The sequence below is a fragment of the Polyodon spathula genome, chromosome 1 (assembly GCF_017654505.1).
Source record: "Polyodon spathula isolate WHYD16114869_AA chromosome 1, ASM1765450v1, whole genome shotgun sequence".
Taxonomy (NCBI): domain Eukaryota; kingdom Metazoa; phylum Chordata; class Actinopteri; order Acipenseriformes; family Polyodontidae; genus Polyodon; species Polyodon spathula.
This window is the reverse complement of record NC_054534.1, coordinates 15,963,941-15,987,557: the sequence shown is the minus strand read 5'-3', so window position 1 is coordinate 15,987,557 and position 23,617 is coordinate 15,963,941. Positions and strand designations below refer to the sequence as shown.

Here is a 23,617-nt window from a genome sequence, read left to right as displayed (position 1 = left end):
ATTAAAATCTGGGGAGCTTTACTACAATTATCTTCTGAAGTACAAGGTGAATTCTCTTTTAAATGACATACTTATTTTCAAATAAAAGCACACAAACTTTTTATTTCTGTTGAAATCTTAAGTATTTTGAATTCTTAGTGTTAGTGAAATAACTTGACGCTGCTGCTCAGCTGAAGTAATTGTGAGGTTGTTGTGAAGCAAAATGTATTTCTATTAGTCACTTCTGTGTTGCAACCAGTTTGTTTTTTGTTTAAATTTACAGTGCCTTGCAGCGTGGGAGTCCGTCATTCCACTCTTACAGGATAAACCAGATGGCAAAGGAGAAATGCCCTCATAATTGCCCCCCTGTCCTTTCTACCCACTCCACTTGTTTCCTGGGTACTGCCTGTCTGCATCCACAAAGTGCACATGATGAGTACACTTCACTCTCATATCCTCTGCTTTTCAAGGACATTGACTCGGGAGGGGGCTCAATGTGAACTCATTCAAGGAGTGTGTTTTTTGCTGAATGTGTTTTTATATTTCTAAAATCCAAGCCATGTACTACGAACCCACCCTTCAGCTGTATGAAGTGGACAGTTTTATTTAATTGTGTTTAAAACGCCGGGTGAGTAAACATATTGGATATACAGTTCCAAAGAGCCAGGATTAAAGATTTTGAGGTTTGTGAAGTTTTCAAGCAAATCTCCAGTGTGCATTATTTATTTATTTTTGGCCCTTGAAATGTGCAAAGCTGATGTATTCAGTTCCAATGAAATGAAGGAAAAATGAGCAGGGGAGTACTTGGTGCAGAGAAGATGGAATAGTGCCGTGTTGAAAGTTTTCTGTGTAAGATCTTTGGGAAATTGTTCTCTCGGAGTTTGTGCAAATATCAGAAATGTGCACTCTGATTGTACTCTTCTGGCCAAATATTGCAGAAACAGAGAGACGGTATGTTGTATGTAGTCTAGAGTGGCCAAAAAGCAGGTCATCGTCATTTTATGTAGAGAATCAGAGGTTCTAGGATTCACAGATTTTCCTCAAACATGAGGCAAATCTAATTGCACGAGCTAAGGTTGTGTAAAGCTGCCACCAGTACCTGCCCAACACAGCTCTATCATATACCAGTGAACTCAATTTAGACCAACATGGCATATTGCAGTGCCCAACTTGACAATATAAATTAAAATAGACCAGTGTTGAGTTAATATTACTAAACTTGACAACTGCCAGAAACATCAATTCTCAAAAGCTGGTGCAGTAAGTTAAGAGTTGGTTGAAGGGGGGGGGCTTCAGATTTGTAAGCATTCTTCAGATAGTCAGCAACGTGACCGTTGGAACTTGAAGCAATATAGTTTAAGAGCTCAAGCCAGGATTAACATGGATTTGACAATTTTAACTCAAAATTGTTTTCTCTCTCACTTTTTAAAAACCTGGTTTGTTCAGGATGTAAAATACAGATTGATTATTTCTATAAAAAGAAAATAGCAAGGGGACTGTCTTGCAGACACAGTAATAACTGACTAACAGACTAAAGAGAGTATATTAGCTGGAACACATCTTTAGTATTCAAATATACTGTATTTTTCATCCATTTTCATATTGCTAAACTGACTTGTGGAGATACAGAATGAATAGTTACTTTACTTTTACCACTCCAAACACTTTATAACCTGTCTACATGGAGGTGTTTTATAGCATATGTATTAGTATGCAGGAGTACAGGTTTTACATGTGATTTATAAACAACTTTTGAGGAAAAACTAAACAAGTTGTTCTGGTTTAACCTCTGCGTTTATGATTAGAGTGGTTGAAGTTTTGGATGAAGTGTAAATAAATAACTAAACAGGAAAGTATGATATTTAAAGGTTTTATGTAGCTGAATGCAAACTGTTTTCACATCATCAAGGTTAGGGTTTATTTATTATCACACAGGTAGGATTCTGTGTTATAATGCTAGTAGCCCTAAAGTGTTTGATATGCAAATGCAATCCCTGGCATGTATTTAAGTGTTGATTAACATGGGTCCAACAGGTTTTTTTTTTTTTTTTTTTTTTTAAACGGTATCCTCATTGTGTAACCTTCCTCACATTCATTTTGTGTACCAACTGCTTAAGATTACATCGGTTAACATTGAATGCAAATGTTTTCAAACAGAACAGATATTGTTCCACGTGCTTTTTATTAAGTCTGCTACAAGTTGTGGCAGTGGTGTGTGGATATCTGTTTTGAGATGTATTACATAATCTGTTAAAGATAGTAGGCCACCCTCCTTTCAGAAATGTGATAATACAATAAAACAGTCACATAACAGCAAATAGCAATCAGATTGTGGCTATGCTGATTTGTATGCATGTTTATCAGTAGGAAGATTTTTTTTTAAATATTTGTACAACTGTTAAATACTGCAATAAACTTTAAAAGTGAAGATTTAATACTACAATGCCTACAGTATGATTGCTACGTAGCAGGAAGTGGAAGTCGTGCAATGGAATGTAAAGAGAATACCCTTATACTTTTATCATTAAATAAATGCCTTTTGAGGTATTATATTACAGGCATGCCATATTACTCTTAAGTTACACATGCTAGGATGAGCTGTAGTGGCCCCTACCACTTTGCCTAACTTATAGTACCAGGCGCCACATATTTTATTTATTTTTGTTCTTATGGCTGACTGTGTGGCCTCCTATTTATTTGTTGAGCGATGCAGGAGACATTATTTCTGTTGCTAAGGTAACCGTCCAAAATTGCCAGCTATAAAGCACCTAATGCCAAAAATAGATTTTGTAGATTGTATAACCACTATAATCCAAAATTATTTACAATTTATATAACAGATAGTTAAACTACGGCAATAGGATTTGGTAGTAACCCACTGGCCAAAATGCAGCAAAGTCATTGTATTAAAATAGAAATAACTGCTATAAATTGCATGTTAAAAGGATAGAAGTGGTTCTTCAAGTCTCAACAACAAAAGTGATTTATTTATTTTTCATCTGTTGGTGGAAGAAAAATAGTTTGTCATGAAAATTTTAATTTACGTTTTTACCCCGGTTTTCTCCTTCATTTGGAATGCCCATTATTATTTTTATCCTGGTTCACTGCTGCAACCCCCCTGCTGACTGAAACACACATATCCTATGAAATGTGTTCCTGTCAGTCTTTCACACTGCAGATCCACAGCGAAGCCAGAGGGTGGCGCTCGTCCAATTGTGTGCTGCCCACTAGGAACCCCTGGTCCAGGTCGGTAATGACATAGCCTGGATTTGAACCTGCAACATCCAGGCCTCCAACCTCGGGAGCCACCACTACCTTGTTTTAATACAACACTTTATGGGTGCCTACCATTTCTTTTATAGTGCCATTATATTCTTTTACAGTGAAGCAGAAACCCTTATGTGCCATAATACTTGAGTGTCTTGATATCTCTTTTGAGGGTACTGTATAGTCTATAGTCCTTAAACTATTTATTTTATAATGCAGGAACGGAGATTTGTGGTGTCCAGATAATGGCCCTTTTGCTTCTGAATTGTTGACCCACACCCCTCCCCTTCAACTTAATATGTAAATAACGCTACACATTCGGTTTATGGAGTAATAACATTTTAAAAGGCATCAAACATTGTCTTGCACCTTGTTAGCATAACATTCTCATAAGTGCTGAACATTTTGGTTTACATTTTTTTTTTTTTTCGCTGTTCTCTTCCTGCAAGTTTCATGGTAGCAGGGAGGGAATGTGTGTCTTGTAGCAGGAAAGAATGACTTCACCTGAGTGAAACTAACGCCTGCAATACGACAGAATTGTGGGAATGTTGTTCTGTGAAATTAATGGTAAAGAAATGTTTTTAAACCCTTGGTTATTATAATTTGAATCCAGACAGGTGAAGTGTTGTTACCTTTCATAGATGCCTGAAGCTGTAAGCTTTGGTGCATTGTTGTGGAGGAAGTACTGTATGCATAATAAATCTGTGTGCTGTGGCTTCCATTACCACTTTATCAATTGTCTGGACTTGAGCCGTGCTGCTCTCTTGTATGTTAAAATGTTCATGTCATGTAAGCTCCCTCTTTCTTTCTATGTGTTACCAAGTTTTGCAAACCAGTTTTCATTTGTCTAAAGATACTGCAGTCTTAAAACCATCAGATCGCAAAAGTAGTACCAGCAATTTAAGCAAGGTTGATTTCAGACTCTAAAGTGTGCCTATGTTTTCTGTACCTGTTACTTGTAAAATAAAGTTTGTGAATCAAGGCTTCTTACATTTTGATGATGACTCCAATATTTCTAAGCTAGCTACACCTCCAAGACCTAAATTCACTTTTGTATTGATTGTGTTTTAAATGAATGTGATTAATAAGTTTCATTTTGTAGAGCTTTAGATTTACCTTCCACTTATCTACATTAAATCGGTTCCTTGTTATTTTGTTCTCATCCATGATTTGTTAAAAAAATAAATAAACAAAAAAAAAAAACAATGGCACATAGCACCTTGCATCTTTTGTACAAGCCAATTCATGTGTTTTTATTTATTTTTTTACTTATCCAAGTAAAGAACATAGAAAAACAAATTGTGACCTTATACCCTGTTTTGTAATTGTATAATATATGTATTTTATGTATTACTACTCTTCAGTTAATGCGCAGTTGAGATTATACAGAAAGCTGTTCATCACTCAGAATTTCCCACTGGGAAGAGGCAGCCGTGAGCAGCCTCTATTACTAAATATATCCAGAATGGAAAATGTGGTTCCTTTCTACGGCGAGTGCTGCTGCTTGCTTGCCAATTCAGAAGTAATGCTTTTTCTTGATGATTTGCATATATTATGTGGAAGCTTTTATGTTTTTGACTGTTTTGCTTAAGTTTGTGGTCTGGTTATATAATTTGTTTGAATAAACTCATATTTGTGGCATTGATTACTTATACATTGTGCTATATATACTTATTCTAATTTGTGGTAGCTCTGCTATTGCCATTAGGCACAGAACATGCGGGGGGGGGGGACTAAAACAATATTGAGCACTAAATAGGAGAAATAGAAAGGGAAATGTGATTATCAACTAATATCAAATCTAGTTTAACCTTTTTTTTTTTTTTTTTTTTTTTTTCTTAAAATCCCTAACTGAGCTTGCTGTAAATAAGTGGGGATTGGGTTGTCGCCTGTCTAAAATGTGTGTTAACCAAGGCTTTGAAATTAGATTCTCTTACCTTTAGGTAGCATTAGCAACATTATAATTGTGATGAAGATCTCTTTACTTTTAATCTGTCATCTGTATTTAAAAAAAAAAAAGAGTTTAACATTTTGAAAAAGTTCAACCCCCAGTAGAGATTTTTTGTTCTGTGTTTTTGGGAAAGATTAGGTTCTAACACATCTAGGGTGTTTAGAATAAAAATACATAGGCCTATTTAGGCTGTTTTTTTCTTGTAACTGACCTGAAATTAATATTTTTGAAAAGTTAGGTGTAGTGGGAAGACAAATGACTGTAACTAGAGTTGTACACATTGGATTAACTCATCATTTGTATTGGTGCATTCAACAAGATGTGTGTTTTTATTTAATATGTCACAGTGTGTGGTAATAAGAGCATTGTGACATTATCAAAGGTCATGGTGATGTTTTGAGCTCTTTTTGGTTTTAAGTTTAAATGGCTGAAAATATGTTCCTCCTGATCTAGAAGTGTTTAAGAAGATTTGTAATATTCATCAGATTATGTGTCAGTTTTTTACAAAACAGATTTGATCTTACCACTTGGTTTTAGAAAGGTGTAAAAAATTTATTTTTTTTCACATTTCTGCAAACCCATGCAAGTTATACATCTATTGAAAGCTTTTTAGCTCTCCTTTTTATATAGCATGTCATGTTTTCATAGGTAGAATAAATATTTGGATAAGTATTTATATCTGTGCTCACACTTTTTTTTTTTTTTTTTTTTTTTTTTGATTGTGTGCAGGGGTTTTCATCAGTGAATTGTAGAATGCATCAGCATACAATGGTTTTTGAAACTGAACTACCTCCATGGCATCTATTATACATGTATATTCTCCAGTTCAGCCATCAGAGCACTCTTGTCTGTACACTTGGTTAGAGGTAGCTAGCGAACACTTGTAAACATACATGATAAGGTTCAAGGAAGCATCAGTTTTTTAATTTTTTTATTTGTTGTTTTTTATATATATATATGGTAAAATGTGCATATCCCTGTTCTACTTTTAAACAAAGTAGAACAGATAGATCAGTTCAGCACAAAAGAATGGGTATAGTAATATCCAATCTTTTAATACCATTCAAGAAATTGTGTTTTAAAGCCTTAATAATTACTAATTTAACCTTTTGGGAAATTCTCTATTTTTTTTTTCTCTTTCAGGTTTACCCTTCTGACTGGAGCAATGGCTTACAAATGACAGCCTGGATTGATTTGTATAACAGTAAATAGCCTGCTGTCTCTGCAAGCTGCAAACGGAGAGTGCATAGTAGAGTTGTATTGAGCCAGCTTTCTCTATTACATGGGGAGGGGGGGTGACTGGTTTACAAAAAAGTCCACAAAAAGTCCAGTTGTGTTTCAAAACTTTTAAAGCATTTATTTTGGGTCCAGCTCAACTTCTTGTACTGTTTGGATACTGTTCATTTGAAACCTAAAATGCTTTTGGGCAGGTACATTGAATCAAGACACATGTTTCAAAACCGTTTCTTTGGCCTAAATTGATTGCAGGTGGCTGGTTTCAAGAACCAGTTCCATTTTTCTCCCAGTGAGACCTGCCTTGGATATATGGTTTTAGTTAGTTATTTGCAATTATTTGTGCCTATATATTCTGGATCTCTTTCCAGATCCTTGCCTCTTGAAATAAGAGATTGTTTGAAACAGATGTATAGAGAGTGGTTACAAAATGTTCCTAATTTATTAGATCCATGAGTAATTGTGCATTCCTGTCCTGAAATAGACAATAACTTGGCACAACATTTTATGTGCCTATTGGAAAAAATAGCACTACTACATTTAATGCAGGAGATGCTTGGATTGAGCACTGGTCTGTGGCCAGCATATCCACTTAGTCCAATAGTTTGTATCTTTGGACAGTCGCTGTAAGTTTTAAAATGTACGCAGTGGATTTTCCAGAGGAAGTAGTCTCGGTGTGATTTCCAGTGACTTCAGTGGTGATCCAACAAGAACTATAGTCTATCCAACGAGTATGATGTAGGTTCTCAAAGTATTCGATGCATTTTTCTTAACTTTTTTTCCCACCATGTAATGCACTACACAGATATGTTTAATTACCCAATAGCAGATTTTCTTTGCAGAGTTATCTGGTTAAGATCAAAATGTCCTCCTTTAGTTTAAGCAACATAGATATGAATTTGTTTTAGCTAGATGTACCATAGCTAAACATACACAAGGGTTAGCCTTAACCGGAGCCTGAAAACAATTAAAAGAATAACAACAAAAAAAAAAATTTACCATAGTAACCGTGAAAGCCAAAACTGAAGTCCATTTGCCATATTAGAGCAGCGTTCTGGTTTGTCATCAATCTTTTTAGTTTATTGTTTAGCATGGAAGTCATACTATGTACACTTCATGTTTAATTTGCGAAGTTGAGGAATAGATGGTAAATCGATGATGCTGTTTTAATACTTAATGCAGTATCTGTACCTCAACTGGTTTTAAATATGTGACCAATAAAAATGAATGTATTTAAGTCTCATCAGCCTTTCTTGTGGAGTACCATTGTATGTGTGTGTTATTTGTACAGTTTGTAATGTGAACCTGAGTTACTTTCTGATTAAGCAGAATACACACAAGGCTAAACTATGGGGAAAAAATATAGTAAACATTTTACCCCGCAATAGAGCGGAACAAACAGATTATTATAATAATTGAAGAAACAACTGGAGAGCGTCAATCAGAACAAATTGAAAAAGCTGTTGCTTCAAATGCTTAAATTCAAAGAGCAAATTAGCCCCATCAACACCACTGACTCTGGGTGTTCACTTACTTGCTGTGGACATTTAAATCTGGATAATTGGTTCATGCAGCTCTTTCAAAGGCTACTGTATTTAAAAAAATAATAAATGATAATATTAGTAATAACAAATCCTCCTGGTCTGGTATGTAGTGTCACAATAAGGGGAAATCACAATGACTAATGTTTGTTGTTACATGTATACTGTAATAATGATTTTGTGTTTCTTCTTTCAGAATAAAGTAGGGACAAAATGCAGTTCCAAGCATAGGCATTTCTTTTTCGGGCATGACATTTATGGACGTATCTTACATTGAGGCTATTACGTAGTCAAGCCGACACAAAACAGAAAATTCTATCAAGTGTTGCCATTTTGTAGTAAATGGATCTCAAATGCACACCTTATAATCCAAGTGGAAATCCTGCCAATAGATTATGTATTTTGTCTTTTGCAGAAGATTATATTTGACCACTTCATATACCAAACAGCCAGTTTAAATGTATAGGGCAGTTTGGCTGTAGAGCGTTTCCTGGCTTAGTACTCTAACATAAGAATAAAGTAATAAAAAAAAATAAAAAAAAGTTAAGAACATTAAAACAAGTATGAACTGCATTAATACTAAAGACAAGTAATGTAGTGCCCTTTCACCCATATTATTCACTTAAGAACAATATTAAATGAAAATTCTAAGCTATTTTGCATTATTTTAGCAAGTTTTAATAGAGGCAAACTGCACTTGGCCCAAAGTCATATAAGACTGCATTTAGGCTCTATTATTAATGAGTCATTTAGCAGACGCTTTTATCCAAAATGACTTACAGAGACTAGGGGGTGAACTATGCATCACAGCTGCTGTTGCAGAGTCACTTACAACAGGACTTCGGTTTTACATCTCATCCAAAGGACACATCTATTGAAGTGGTAACACAGTAATAAAAAAAGATTATCTTAAATATATACATCTTTTTCATTTTCTTATGTCTGGTGTGCGTAACACACTGATGTGTTTTACACTAAAATATAAAAACTAAAAATCTTAGTGTAGTGATGGACATAAGCCATTGAGCCACTCCAGGTTTTACTATGTCTGATTAGACAAGTTTACAGATATCAAGCTTGGGTGCTGTTTTATTGTAATATGTCATTAACAAAACCTGAAGTACAGCTCTGCCACTCTTAGGGTGGAAGCATTCTTTTTGTTAAAATACAAAATGTAGGTTACAGTAATATACTGTACAAGTCAATATAGCATTTTATGCAGAAAAACAAATGCTACACACTATACAACTGTGGGCTGCAAACTCCACAAACAGCAGTGTTAGGGGTAAATGCCAAGCACAGCAAGTGATGCACCAGAAATGTATGTTCTTCATTGTGATGCAGCGCATTAAAGGGAGGGAAAGTGCCCGCTCAGTTGCTTGGAAGACGTGTGTAGCCATGTCTCCCTGTCCGGTATCCCACAATGCTGAGAAAGAGGATGACATGAACAATCGTCAGGGCAGGAATAATATCATTATTATAAACAATATATCATCATTGATTTCCTAAGAATTTGAGTCACTTTACTCTCATTATATTTTTTCACCTGGTATCACAAACTCCAATTACTACAGTACTAATCTAGAACTACTGTTTCCTAAAGGTAATGTAGTCTAACATTAGAATTTTTCAGCTAGTTCTCAATGGGGCACTAGATTGTCAGGTTCAGTTGGTGTAGGAATACATCATCCAGCCTGATAACAATTGAGAGGGTTCCTTTGCTAAATAAGTCCTGTCTGTTTTCTGTTATTGATTTCTGTTATTGACACTACTCTGAGCACTTGGGGCCAGGTATGGGGACGACGGGCAAAACCAGACATAAAAGTCTTAATTATGCTCAGATGTGGGATACTTTCTTTGTTGCTTCATTAACATATGCCCAGAGTCACAAACACAGCAACACTTTTATATATTCAGTGCCAGTAAATATCACATTGTTAGGGTGAAATTCCTTGGTGATATATCAGCTGTTCCCTAGAATTTCATCATTCACTTTTTTAGATGCTTTACAGATCTCAGGGAGGCCTTTCACTTTCTCTGTTCGTTGGATCTTACCCAATAGGGATGATGGCTAAGACGCTGAGAATGCAGGACAAAATGAAGCAGAATCCAGCGAACCACACAAGGGTGGCTTGGTAAATCTTGGTGAAAATGGGTGAGGTGGCCACACTGGCGATGGTGAATGACATCTGGAGTAAAATGAACATTTTGCCTTTGGGAAAAGAAAAACAGATTAAATGAAAGATGTTGTGAACCTCTTTACATCAGCAGCCTATTATTTTATACATTTTCAAGCCAGTCAAATTAGACACCATTTATTTTTGCAATAAGGGACAAGCAATTCAACTACAAACATTTTGACACTGTTTCCTTCATTCTTTAATTACATTTTTTTTTTCGAAAGGAGAAACAAATCATGATAATGTTACAAAATGAAAAATAAAACACATTACACATTAAAATACAAAAATAAAAGAGGACTTGAAATGTACAGTAAAACAGTTGTTCGGTTCAGGTTTTGTACAATAAACAGGTGTTTCACATCTTTCAAAAAATAGGAGTTTAAAGACTGGAGCAAAACCTTTGAAATTACCCCTTCATTTCAGTCAGCTGTTTAAATGATCATTACATTAGAAAATGTGTATGTTATTGAAAGATGGACTCTGGAAAAAAGGGGAGATTTGGTGGTTCTTTCAACAAAGAGAAAATTATGTCAGTTCTCAATAATCATACAAAGAAACCCTGAGCTACAGTTGAATGAGGAACTGAAACTCGGCTTACTCAAACACACACTGTGAAAGCAGCACATTAATCTGATGACCAGCTGTCTCTAGACACTCATGTGATGCATAGCTCTGTATATTTTTTTTTCCCCCAAAACAGTGTTTGAGGAGTTAAACATTCTGAATTCTAACAAACAAAGCCTGCTATTATATTATACCTTTAATCTCAGATAACGTAGTGACTGGATTTTATTTATTATTTTTTTTTACAGTTTAAACTAGTTCCATACCTACATTATATAACTCAAAAGCTGTAGTGTACCACGATATAGCCTACAGCAATGGAGTGATGTGATTGGTTGGTTGTAAAGGTTGTGATATGTTTAACAACAGGAAGTTCCTATAGTTAATTTTAGCCTACTCAAGTGGTTACCATCGGGTCTGGATAGTATAAAAAAGCCATTAAAAAGACTACTGTATAAATAAGGTTATTATTCCTACTAAATTGTACTGCAAGATTTTAGTAAATAAAGTTTATTTTTTGTAATATTGAATATCAAAGTGGGGAACAAAACAAACATGTTTACCTTTCTGTATAGACTTTGATCATAGAGCACTACATGATGAGAAATTAGACCTTTCAGCATTCTTGTTTGTTTAAGCAAAAAAAGATGTAGGACTTCATATCAAACATTCACAGGCTCTTTCTAGTCTCAGTCATTGAAATTAAAGGAAATAAGAATCTACTTGAAACATGATTCACTATAATTATACATTTAATATGTGGCTCTCTCCCTTCTAAAATGAATCAGAGGTCTAAAGGTGACTAAATAAAACAGGGCCAGTAATACTCTGTCAACAACATTTCCCAGTTGTCCTGTAATCCATAATAATAAATAAAGAAATAGTTGATTTAGGCATCAATCTGGAGGTTTTGCTTTAAAACAAGGCAATTCTCAGTAAAGGATATATTGTTTTTACAGTCATGTAAGGGCTGTAGCTAGACCTCAGTGGGGCACTAGATTGTCAGGTTCAGGTGGTGTAGGAATACATCATCCAGCCTGTGAGTGCACTGTCATGTTAATAATTGACAGGGTTCCCCTGTTAAATAAGTCCTGTCTGTTTTCTTTTATTGATTTCTGTTATTGACACTACTCTGAGCACTTGAGGCCAGGTATGGGGATGACGGGCAGTGATTGGGTTGGAATCCTGTCTGTCAGTGATGTTAGGAAGGGAGGTTATAAATACATTGGGGCAGCCTGCACAGATCAGAAAGCAAATTACCAGTTTGGTGAGAAACCTCCGGTATGACATGATGCCCAGTATAGCAAAATTGTCAGATCTATTCTAATAAAAAGTACTTTAACCCCATCTGGGTTTGTTTAGAGTAAATGATAATAAACTATAATAAACTAAAAGAAAAAATAACTGGTATGGAATAAAATTTGGTGCAAATTCTAATTGTATTTGTTATCTTGAGTACATATTTTCTAAACTGGTTAAAAACACTAAACACAACCCAAGTTGCTTGGGTTTCCCCTAATATCAAGCATGAAAGTGGAATTTTTTTTTTTATTTTCTTACCATATGACGAGCCTTGGACTTGTTTGGACAGCAGTGACCGGATGGTAGGCATTGGAATCAAGGCAAACAGATTCAAAGCTCGAGCTGGGTGGACGAAAACAGGAGGGAGGTCAACATTAGAAAACTGAATTCAAAGTTTTGGGATTTCTGTATTTTTCAGTATCTCTCTTCTGTGTTAAGAGGACAACTATGCCATTCAGCTGCCCATAACTATTGGGAGAGCTGCCATCTGAGAGAAAACAACACTAGACAGTTTTTCTGATATATATATATATATATATATATATATATATATATATATATATATATATATATATATATATATATATATTTTTTTTTAAACAGACAATTTAATGTTCTAAACGAATATGTTTTGTTAAGTATTTCAGGTCAGGCATTTAGATCAGCTGATTTATTTAGTAGTGTTTCGCTGGCACAATTACACTACTGATAATGACTTTTCCCCCAGTATGGTATCCTTCTGTTCAAAAACACCTCAACACAGGTTAAGGTTTTACAATAAAAGTAAACTAAAATTATACAGGTTGTATTTATTGTCTAGTGTGATGAACTTCTATTAAATCTGTCTTGCTGATAAAATGCAGGCCACCTGCGGTATATTTTATATAGGGAACGAAAGAGAAATCAAGATAAAGTTCCACTTCTTTAATTTCTTAATGTGACAAAACGCTGAATGTGGCTTAACGTGCTTAAATCCAAACCAAACCCCTAGAAACTTTGCAAATAATCAAACAAAAAATGAACAGTTTCTTACCAATGTAGAACATGTAGGTCTTTCTCACAAACGCCATGGCCAGTATCCCAGTGCCGAATGATACCATCCCAATGATGATCATGGTGGTGTCCCTTAAACACTTGGAGAATACATACACTCCCAGGAAACTGGTGATGAAAATCACAAAGCCTGCTGCATTCCCATAGCCAATCTGTTCAGCTCCCCAGCTCAGGGGTTCCTTTATGACAAAGGACGGTAAGATGTCCATGGCGCCTGACACTGACACATCATACAATATAGCAGCAGCAAACAAAAGCACAATGCTGATCAAGTCAAACGTGCCAGAAGTCGATGACCCATCTGCTACTGTGGGTGCATTGTCGGGTCCACCTGTACCATAGTTGACTGCCGTTTGACCATGGGGGAGTATTGCTAGGGTGCGCTCAGTACGGGGTACCTTCAAAACGAAAATGCTGTAGGACAAGCAAAATGCATACAAAAAAACACTGATCCCCACCAGCATAACACCTTGATGTTGTGAAACATAAAACATATTGAAGATGTGACCAGATGAGATGCTGCCAATAAAGCCAGCTATTCCATAGACCAACTCAAGGCTTATTAATCGGATGGACCTCTGAGTTTCATCCGAGTGTGCTGATGCCAAAGCCATGACCCCAGCCCAGTAAGAAGAAAAACCTCCAAACAAACCGTACACAACAGCTGCCCCAAACATCACTTTGACAGACCACTGGAGAAAAATAACAAGCAGCAGCATCAGTCTGGAGAGCATGTAGCCCACAAGGGGCAGACATATCGGGATCTTTCTGTTCCATTTGTCGCCAAGCCTTGCCAGGAAGAAAGCCGGCAGGAATGGGGCAAATCCTGAGATCATATTGTAGATCATGAGGAAATCTGACACTGCCGTCTGTTGCTCGTAGTCTCCATGGTCCGTGGAGTTGGTAAGCGAGGAATTGCTGGAAGTCACATTGTAACGCTCTTTCACCACCATCAACAGCCCGGTGTCGTAGAACGCACTGGCAACTTGTGAAGCAACCACTACTGGCTCAATAAATTCAATACAATTCATCCTTTCACTGAATAGTTCTTATGTTGTACCGGTCTTTCTTTTTTTTTTTTTTTTTTTTGCCGACAATATATTAAAAACTAAAGAAAGAGGAACTTCTAAAAAACGTAAACCACTTGGCTGAATATCCTTTGAAAATGAAACCTTAAGAAAACGGTTGTGCCAGTCTTGCCAGAACAGCACCTGCAGTATACATGAAATCAAAACTTACTTACTGGTAGTGACATAATTTCCGCATTTGGAATGTGGTTGTTTTCATTTCACTTTTTTTTTTTTTTTTTTTATCACAGTCTCCACATAAGTAGCCACGATGGCCGTTTTGAAAAAAAAAAAAAAAAAAAAAAAACAGGACAGTACGACGTTGAAATGCTACGACAGTACACAAGGAAATACTGTATGTCAAACTTCCCCTTCTGGTGGGTTGAGCTACATTTTCTAAATATTTGCTTTACTGCAAAGTTTGCCTCGCGTTCTTTAATATTAATGAACGAAGCTATCAGCTATACAAATAGCTCTGGGGACTTTAGTTTTGGGAAATGTGTATTCCTTTTAGTGAAGCAAACATTGCACGGTAGCAAAAGCTCTATAAAACTTGCCCAAACAGCCCTAAATAATGTGAAAATCCAAAATGCCATGTTTATTTTTTAGAAGGCAAACCACACGTGAATAAGTAAGAGTGCAAGCAGATAAATATTACTGGCCAGCCATAATCAACTACAAGAGTGCCTACAGACTGTATTTCTGTGTTTCTATTACAAATTACACTAGAGGGCGATGTTGCCCCAAGAAAGAACTAGGAAGATCATGAATGACGAAACGCTACTGTATGACATGACATATCTCAAGGGAAATTTCATCATTAACCGCAATCTGGTCAGAGCTGGTGGCTTGACTGATAGAACTGGTCCTTAAGAAAAAAAATAAAATCATTAAAATCCCTTCACTGTAAAGTTCTAAGGCCAACTGTGTGTTGTCTAGCCAAATTAAACTATTTGCTGGAATTTTCATCAATAAGAGACCCCATACACAGGATAACTAGTGTATAGTTGTTGTTTTATAGTAGTACAGACACTATTACTAGTCTTCCTGTATGTTATGAGATATACAAAGTACGGTACTACTTTTACTGAGTTGAAAGGTGCGAATGGAGACTGCTGCTCTGGGATCAATATGACAATAATTCCACTATCACTTCAGGGACATTCTTACTCTCTGTGTTACAGCAGAATATTGACAACTGGATATAGTAAAATAAACATTGTAATACAGGCTATATATCTATATATATAAGATACACAGTAATCCCTGTATCATGACCACCAAACAGCTGGGCCAAATATTAAAAGTGACTTATGGTGTGGTCAGAATGGTAAGTTGGCAGTGGCACTGGAATCATTTTTAAAATGGGGGTGCTGAAAGCCATTGAACGAAACTGTAACCGGTATATATGATGGAATCCATGCAAAGCTAGGGGGTGCACCCCCAGCACCCCTAGTTCCAGTGCCCTTGTAAGTTGATCTTTATAAGGAACCTTGCTTGGAGTTTAAAATGCATTTAGTCTACAGACTACAGTTGTCATGAAATAAGCATTACAATCTAATCAAAGTGCTGAGGCTTTCTGTTGTCACTTGTGGGCCTTTAGTGGCTGATAATGACTATAATTCGTCCATGAAGATTGTTCCAAGAGGTTTTATCTGGCTTCTTGATTTAGAATATGGCTTAAAACTGGTCTTGATTCTCCACTGCCCAATGATTAAACCCAGTAGGCAATTCATGGCTATGGGAGCCAGATCTTCACCACAATTGCTGTCAGTGTATGCTTAAGAGTATAGATGTAAAATCCATTCTCCAGCCCTTCTCCAACCCATGCCTTCTTTGCTGAACAGAGAAGGCCTAAATACTAAATACAAAAGGAGAATGGAACAGAGATAAATATTGTTTTTAGAAATGAGAAGTACATCTAGGTTTGTGTTGACTGTAGCGCTAAGTGCACAGGTTATGACAACTACTGCAAAAATGTGCAGGCAACCCCTTTTGGAGAAACAGTTCCCCACACAATATGCTTTGCTTGAGAACCAAACTACAAGTGTAGCAGTATTTTGTTTTGTTTTGTTTTTTTCTTCTTCTGCAATGTAATATCCACAAAAAGGTAACTAAACAAATGTGTGGGCGGGTAGTGATGGTGGAAAAATAAAAACACGATTCAATTTGTTAATGAGAAAATAATTATATACTTGTGAGCCTTACAATATCTATAAAACAGAAGCAGAATATGAACATACAATAAGTGGTTAACATATTAACATGATGCATTTTAAAGCCTGAATGATTTGTTACAGCTAACCTTTACTGTTCATTGGTTATCTCCCAGCTTTTCCCTGTCTAAACGGGATATAGTGCTTAAAGCCCCTGCCCCACCCCCTCCCTCACCAGAAAACTTCTGTCATCTTTCATTAAAAAAAAAGATTTTGATTATTATTTCACAAAATTATTTTTTTTCTGTGTTTACATTACATACACAAAACGCAGTCACATAACACAGAAAGATTATCTTATTCCATGGTAGATTTTGTTGCCTGGGTAACAATCTTCCTATTTTCATGTTGGATACATCGAGTAGTAGAAATATATATATTATATATATATATATTATAATATTATATTATATATATATAATATATTTATTATATATGGATGTAATACAGTATGCAACGAGGAAACTGAAAAGGTAAGTATGCGGTTTTTTTTATTTAGCGGATAGCATTAACAGAGTGTTAGCATTAACAGCACTGGCACAGTACCAGCCTTTCACCCCTGGCATCTACAACATAGTTTCATGTACTTTCTGGATTAGAAGCAACAGGCTATTTTTAATATTGAGTCCTGTGGTGTGTTGTCTTTATGATACATCAATGTGTGTGTCTCAGTGTGCATTCCAAAGCACCAAGAACAGAACTCATTTACTGGTTAAACAATCCAAGGCTAAACTATCGGTCAGAACGTGGTTTGACCTTGGAAAGAAAGCATCCTCATGTGGTGTTAGCCGATTGTGAGTACCACTATCTGTCAAGATTGCATTGCAAAATCAGGCACTTCCCAGCTATGACCGAACGTTTCTCTGCAGAGCCCCTAAATGTTCCAAATGAGTCTATCCCAACATCTCTTCATCATTCATTACCCTTGGAGTCACTGTTCCCATTCAGATATATTATTAATTAAAAACCTTGTAAGAGAGACATGCTAATAAACTATATTAAACCACATTACAATCTACCTTACATTGTGTAATGTGAACTGCAGTCATTTCAGGCCTTGTGCCACTTAATATAACAAATAAAACATAACCTGGAAATGAACAACACTGAAACTATTGTCACTTATCACTGGAGAACCTGGAGTCCTCCTTTCAAAAAATACTGTATATAATATTATTAGTACATTATAATTTTTTTTTTTAAATCAAAATGCCGGATTAATATCTTGTAACTATCTCATCAAACCCTGCTTTCACAATCAGTAACAAACCTCAGAAACAATTCCACAACTGCAAGCTTGCATGTTTTGTAAGGAAATCTATGGATTCTCACAACAGAACTTCCCTGACTTTGAAACCACTTTAAATATGCACAACCTTTCAGAAAATTAACAACCTTCACAGACAATTGCACTGGCTCATGCTAAGTTTCACTTCCATGCCAGCAGTTCTAAATGTGTATTTTATTTCAACTAAAACAATCACCAATGTATTTGCCCACTAAGAACCTTAATAATGCAGTCCCTGTGCACACACTAAAACCAGCCTCCTGCAACAAGGCAATGTGTCACTCAATTCTCAATTCAGTCCCACACCAACATACAAAATAGCTCTTCAGTCTGTGCTCATATCAACATAATTTAAAAGTTAACTATATCTTTTATGATTCTGTCATTTGACCGTGGCTGGCTGATTGTTTCATGGTGCATGTGTGATGTTAATATTAAATTGGTATTTCCAAATAGTGATAATAAGAAAATGTTTACAGAAAATCAATCATAATAAAATGCAACTCTGTATATCACTGAAACAGAACAAAAAAAATCTTACTGGCTTTCATTAAAAATAATAATAATAATAATAATAATAATAATAATAATAATAATAATAATAATAATAATAATAAGTTCTGACCCAACTGCATAGAGTCCATAAATTAAGACTGCGTTTCGTTATATGTGAACACAGTGTGTGTGTGTGTGTGTGTGTGTGTGTGTGTGTGTGTGTGTGTGTGTGTGTGTGTGTGTGTGTGTGTGTGTGTGTATGTATGTATATATATATATATATATATATATATATATATATATATTCTTCATGCAACGGATAAAAGTGCGTCAATGTCCGACACAAGTTTCAAGGTTGGGTGCAAAAGGCATTTATTGCAATATGGTAAGGAATCCCTTGAAAAGTGATGCCATATTTAAAGATTTATGATAATCGTGTTCAATGTGTCTTTTGGGGATTTGCCAAGTGTCCATTTTGACGTCCTGGGCCGGCGTTCATCCAATTTCCTCATCCACTTCATTGGTCACTTGATTGGTGACTTTGTAGGGTGCTCCAAGTCATAAAGAAGTAGGTACATCTAAAGGCTACCTAAATTTAATATATGTTCAGTGTGAAACTGAGTATGGAAGTGCAGGTTCTTTCCTTTGGGATTTTGGATCATTCCCAAGGATCAACTGGAATTAAAAATCCACATTCCTGTTTTGGCCTAACCCATTTCCACCATCAAATTATCATGGCAACCAATAACGGCCCTTACAAAACGTGATAAAAAGTGAAAAGGTATTATATTGTAGAATAGTGAAAGCTGCTTTCTGAAGGGAGGGTGTCTTTATTGGATATGTTTTAATGAGGGCAAGGGTTTCATTACGTTTTACTGTCATTTAATATACACCAGTAATGAACACAATGCAACATATATAACAGGGCCTACTGCATTAACTGTGACAGCTGCTTTTAGATGTTGAGAAAACCCAGATTTACGTGGCTGGCAATTCTAAACCCAGAGATTGACTCACTTGTACTGAGGAAAAGCAATCAGGTCTCAAGTCAGTGGCCTCCATTCATGTCATAGATGAAGTTTCTTTGCTAATTGCATCCAATGACCATCATTATTTTTCTTCAAGCTCTATATAACATATGTTCAAGCAAATAAATACTGATATTTGATACAGAAAGTATACTTATATAATATAACGAATACCGGTGTATATGTGTAGGATTATGCATATAAGTTGTTTTTCAATATAATATTTATAGACTCTGCATTTGCCACAGAGTTAGAATGATAGCAGCATGGTTAGAATGACAGGAGCATAAATTATGAGTAAAAACCCAGCTTAATTGCAGGAAAACTATTTTAAAAAAAAGAAAAGAAAAGAAAAATGTTTTTGTACAAATCTGCCAACCTACAACAACAGACCACCCTCTGAAAGTACTTTATCAAGAATGTCAATGTGTTTATTGTGAGGGAACAGGTGCCTTCATAACAGCAGGCGTCTAACATGAAAATGGTGTGGATTTAGTGGCATGAGTTTGAATATCATCCATAGTACACCTTTACAATAAAATGCTTTATTTTGGATATGGCATACTTTTAAGGCAGTGTATTTTATACTACTATTGAAAATTACTGCATACAATTATGGATTACAATGCAATATAATGGACTTAGTATTATTACTGTGGTAGCTTCCAATTTTCTTTAAGGAAGTAGCAGTTGAGTTGAAATTGTAAAGTCAACTCAAAGAAGAAGTTGACTTTGCCTTTGTCTTATCTGTGTTGCCCTTGTTCTGCTAGCACCACTGACAGATGGTGAATTGTATATATGTACAGATACACACACTGAAACTGAACCTGCTCAACAATAAACTGATGGAGGCTGGCTGTGGCCATATAGTTTATAGCCTAGCTGACCCAGTTAATGTGGTCAACTTGTGTTGCATGACTTATGATATTTTTTATGGCAGATCTTGTTTTTTGTGCTGATATTAATGAAGTGGTATGAGTATATATTTTATATATAGCATACTATATGAATGCGCGACTGTATCCAGACCAACCCAAAGGGATACTATTAATGAGTCCCTGCCTGAATCCATGTTTGTAAGCCCAAATTAGCCCTCTGAATGGCATTTACAAATCTGTGTTTTAGGACTGTTTAAAGAGACAGCCTTCGTGAACAGCTTAAAAAAGCTGATCGCAGGCATTTGTATCACTCAGGCTGGCTTTTTTTTTTTATCTTACACTAGTACATTCCCAGCAAAATATAATGTCTCCTTAATATAATATAACACTGTCTAAAATGGTTGCTGTGGTTACTGTTGTGCCCTAGACAGAGCTTCAGATCCTGGTGTAGGGATGAATGAGATAGGCCGGGTAGGTTTCAGGAATCACAAAATGAGCCCATCCACACAGACACAGCTCTTCTATTTGCAGTCTTTCTTTGCACTTTCCCAGCATTTCTAAAAAAGTACTAAAAAAAAGAAACCAAGAAGAAATACAATTTAAAAAAAAAATAAAACCTGAAAAACAAAATTGTGTCCTCTGTAGCAGTTACAAGTTTCCCGTCCTTTGCATGGTTCTTGTGATTTTTATTGAGAAGCAAGAAAGCCTTTTTTTGTCGTGTGCGTCGGCAATCCCAGTTCATCAGTCAGTCCCACTTTGTCGGTCAGTCAGTCGTTCTCTTCTAATGGAAAGCCTAGCTAAAATAAATATTTAGGTGAAGGTTGTCCAGTCCTGGTTCTGCAGCTCTGTGATTGTCAAGGGGTGCGGAGGGGTGCATGTGTGTCTGTGGGACGGAAAGGTTATTCCTCCTCATCCTGGTTGGCATAGATCCCAGCCTCCCATCGCAGTGCCATTGAGCTCTTCCTGCGTGTCACCCTCGTCGCATCCAAAACCTGTGGAAACCAAGAAGGTGAAGTTACTCCACTGTTTGTCTGAACTCATGGGTGTCCACGAACAGAATGATACCCTTCTCAGTGGGAGGCCATTTACTATCTTCTACTGAACTGAACTATCCATATGACATATCTTTATTAATATAGTCCATACTGTATGCCGTTATGGTCCCAGTGCTTAGTATAAAAACAAGCTGAATTTGTATAATCCAGCGTTGTTTTATACATAGTTATAAATATAAGCATTGTATTTGTTGTATTAGTGTTTTTCTATTACCTTTACAGGTTTTTTGCTTTCTACAGTTTTGCATTTATGTAGGAAAACAGGCAGTGCTTTTTTTTTACCTGAAAAAATGCTGGGTCGATGGGTGATGACTTCCAAATGTAAACTGTGAAAGATTTTGGTTGTTTTATGATGCCAATGCTTATTAGCTAGCTTGTTTGAAATAAGAATAACCACAGACACTGAATATAAATATGTTGATTTGAAAGCATTATGTGAACATAATTCACTCTCACCAAACATGAGGTGTGTAAAATAATTATTAAACATCCAGTTATAATAGTAAACCATTCATGTAAACTAACATTTAAATATGTATGATTTTCATTAAAAAAACAAAACAAAACTGAGTGTTAAAAATACATTAGGGTTGATAATTAAAAACATAACTGTAGAGGTAATAGTTTCAGTTAATCTGTAAATAGTATTCAGATAAAATTAACTCAAAGTCTATTTTATAAGAAAACTAATGGTTGTTATACCTCTGTCCATTTGAAGACAGATCACTACAGTTACTTACAACATTTAAACCAACATTTTAGCTTTCTTTGTGACCCCCCTGCAATTTGCGGATTAGACCAATCCAGCACTGAAGGCTAGAAAATAGGCCTCCCCCGACAGGCATTTTCTGAACCCAACACAGACACATCAAAAACTGAAACAAAACAAACTCAGACTCTTTACAGAACTAAAGGAAGGCTTCTTAGAGATGCGTACCAGCTAAGATAACGATGATATCAATGGTATGTACTTACTTTCACCATTTCCTACATGATCTGCATGTCTGTGTGTCAACAATTTGTAATAGATTTGCCAATCTGGCACTGGGGAAATAACTTGCACCACAATAGTGTGGCTAGGATGTGTAATAATCCCAGTGAACAATGTTGCTGTTATACTGATGCACAATACAATTGTAATTGTTTTGGGGTTATAGCATGCCAGGAAATAGTAAGAGGAGTCTTGTAATTCAGGAATAAAGCCCTCCCCCTGCAGTTTTATCTCGATGCTCATAGTGGCAGGGACAGGTCTTTATTACTATTATGAACCCTGGAGTGCCCAATTAAACTAAAAAAAAGACAAGTTAAAGGCCTTGTAAAGATTACATAGAGGTGTTTTTGTTTAAGAAAGATTATTTTAGGAAACATTCACCCATTACCATCTAGGTTACTATCTATGGTGTTAGTTATCTATGTCCAAATTTATATCTATGTCTATATCAGATAGAAAGCAAAGACTTTTCAAAAATTAAAGAGAAAAAAAAGTACTTTTCATTTATTTGCTTGTCTTCAAAGTACAGATCCACTGTCTGCATCTAATGGGTAAGCATGTTAAAACATTATAATCCTTTTACAAAATTAAAAAGACAGCCAAATAGGAAAAAAGAATGAGAAGTATTTGAATAATGATATTTAATATCATGAAATGTTCAGATGATTTAAATTCTATTCTAGAATTTGACAAATTAAAAAAAAAAAAAAAAAAAAAAAAAAAAACTATTATAGAATTTGACGAATACTTAAATAAAAGACTTGTTATTTGGAATTTGACTGCCTTAGGTTCCAAAGTTCATGTATGTTCTGGTAACTTCCACGGGATGGGGGCTGGTATCGGAATAGTTTCACTGGAAAAATTACAATTACCTGGAATAAAGGTGCAGTCCCTAACATTTAAAAATACATATTCTTTCCCTTTGTTATGCCAGTGCCATTTTCATAACTCATGCTGATCGTTACTCAATTGAACTTTTAAACATGTTGACTGGAGCTGTGTCATCCTGCTGTACTAAATCTGTAGGACAGGATATTTAATTTAACAGTTTCAGCTAATCTGTAAATAGTATTAAGCTAATCTAACTCAAATTCAAACACAGTTGATGATTTCGGGTTTCTTCTAGCCTTTTCATATAATATCTATGGTTAGTTGCTACTGTATAATTAACTGCAGTATTGAGATGGCTATGGTTAAAACTATTTCAGCAAACATAACAGAAGGCTAGAAAACAAGCCTGCCATGATAGGCACTTTCTGAATCTGACACAGAAAACTGAATTCAATATGTTTCTCCTCTGACAACAATGCTTAAATAGAAGACTTGTAATGTGCCATCCTGCTGTACTAATGCCATTAGACAGGTAAATGACACACATATAAACTGTTTCTCTGTAGAGTGGTGCTCTACAGACTTGTACCTTCAAAGAACATACCATTTATTAATTTAATATTACTTACGTGAAAAAAAAAAAAAGTCAGGTTAGACTCCCAATTTGCTTGTAAACAATGAACTGACACAAATAT

At 35.7% G+C, this 23,617-nt stretch overlaps 3 protein-coding genes across 4 annotated transcripts in view; 1 reads left to right on the top strand and 2 right to left on the bottom strand.

Annotated features, from left to right (window-relative positions):
* LOC121314686 (sorting nexin-30-like) overlaps positions 1-2,414 on the top strand; it is a 28,163-nt gene extending 25,749 nt beyond the window's left edge. Inside the window, exon 9 of the mRNA XM_041248198.1 lies at positions 263-2,414. Within this exon, the coding sequence (XP_041104132.1) occupies positions 263-337 (75 nt within the window). The 3' untranslated portion in view covers positions 338-2,414. The remainder of the gene's footprint in view (positions 1-262) is intronic.
* Positions 2,415-8,837: 6,423 nt separating this feature from the next.
* LOC121314679 (thymic stromal cotransporter homolog) lies at positions 8,838-14,467 on the bottom strand. The gene is made up of 4 exons (XM_041248185.1): positions 13,054-14,467; positions 12,279-12,362; positions 10,027-10,183; positions 8,838-9,397 (listed from the first exon to the last, which is right to left on the bottom strand). The coding sequence occupies exons 1-4, from the start codon at positions 14,102-14,104 to the stop codon at positions 9,343-9,345; spliced, it is 1,347 nt and encodes a 448-aa protein (XP_041104119.1). The 5' UTR covers positions 14,105-14,467; the 3' UTR covers positions 8,838-9,342.
* Positions 14,468-18,423: 3,956 nt separating this feature from the next.
* Positions 18,424-23,617, bottom strand: part of LOC121314671 (A-kinase anchor protein 2-like) — a 144,365-nt gene continuing 139,171 nt past the window's right edge. For both annotated transcript variants that reach the window (XM_041248162.1, XM_041248171.1), the window contains exon 12: positions 18,424-21,037. In XM_041248162.1, the coding sequence (XP_041104096.1) occupies positions 20,945-21,037 (93 nt within the window). In that variant the 3' untranslated portion in view covers positions 18,424-20,944. The remainder of the gene's footprint in view (positions 21,038-23,617) is intronic.

What these genes read in the sequence shown, in the direction of transcription:
- LOC121314679 (XM_041248185.1), bottom strand. Translation starts at nt 14,104, where the DNA reads ATGAATTGTATTGAATTTATTGAGCCAGTAGTGGTTGCTTCACAAGTT. An exon ending in GACCTACATGTTCTACATTG is followed by an intron (nt 12,363 to 13,053) that starts GTAAGAAACTGT and finishes TCGTCCACCCAG; the next exon opens with CTCGAGCTTTGAATCTGTTT. An exon ending in AGTCCAAGGCTCGTCATATG is followed by an intron (nt 10,184 to 12,278) that starts GTAAGAAAATAA and finishes CTTTTCCCAAAG; the next exon opens with GCAAAATGTTCATTTTACTC.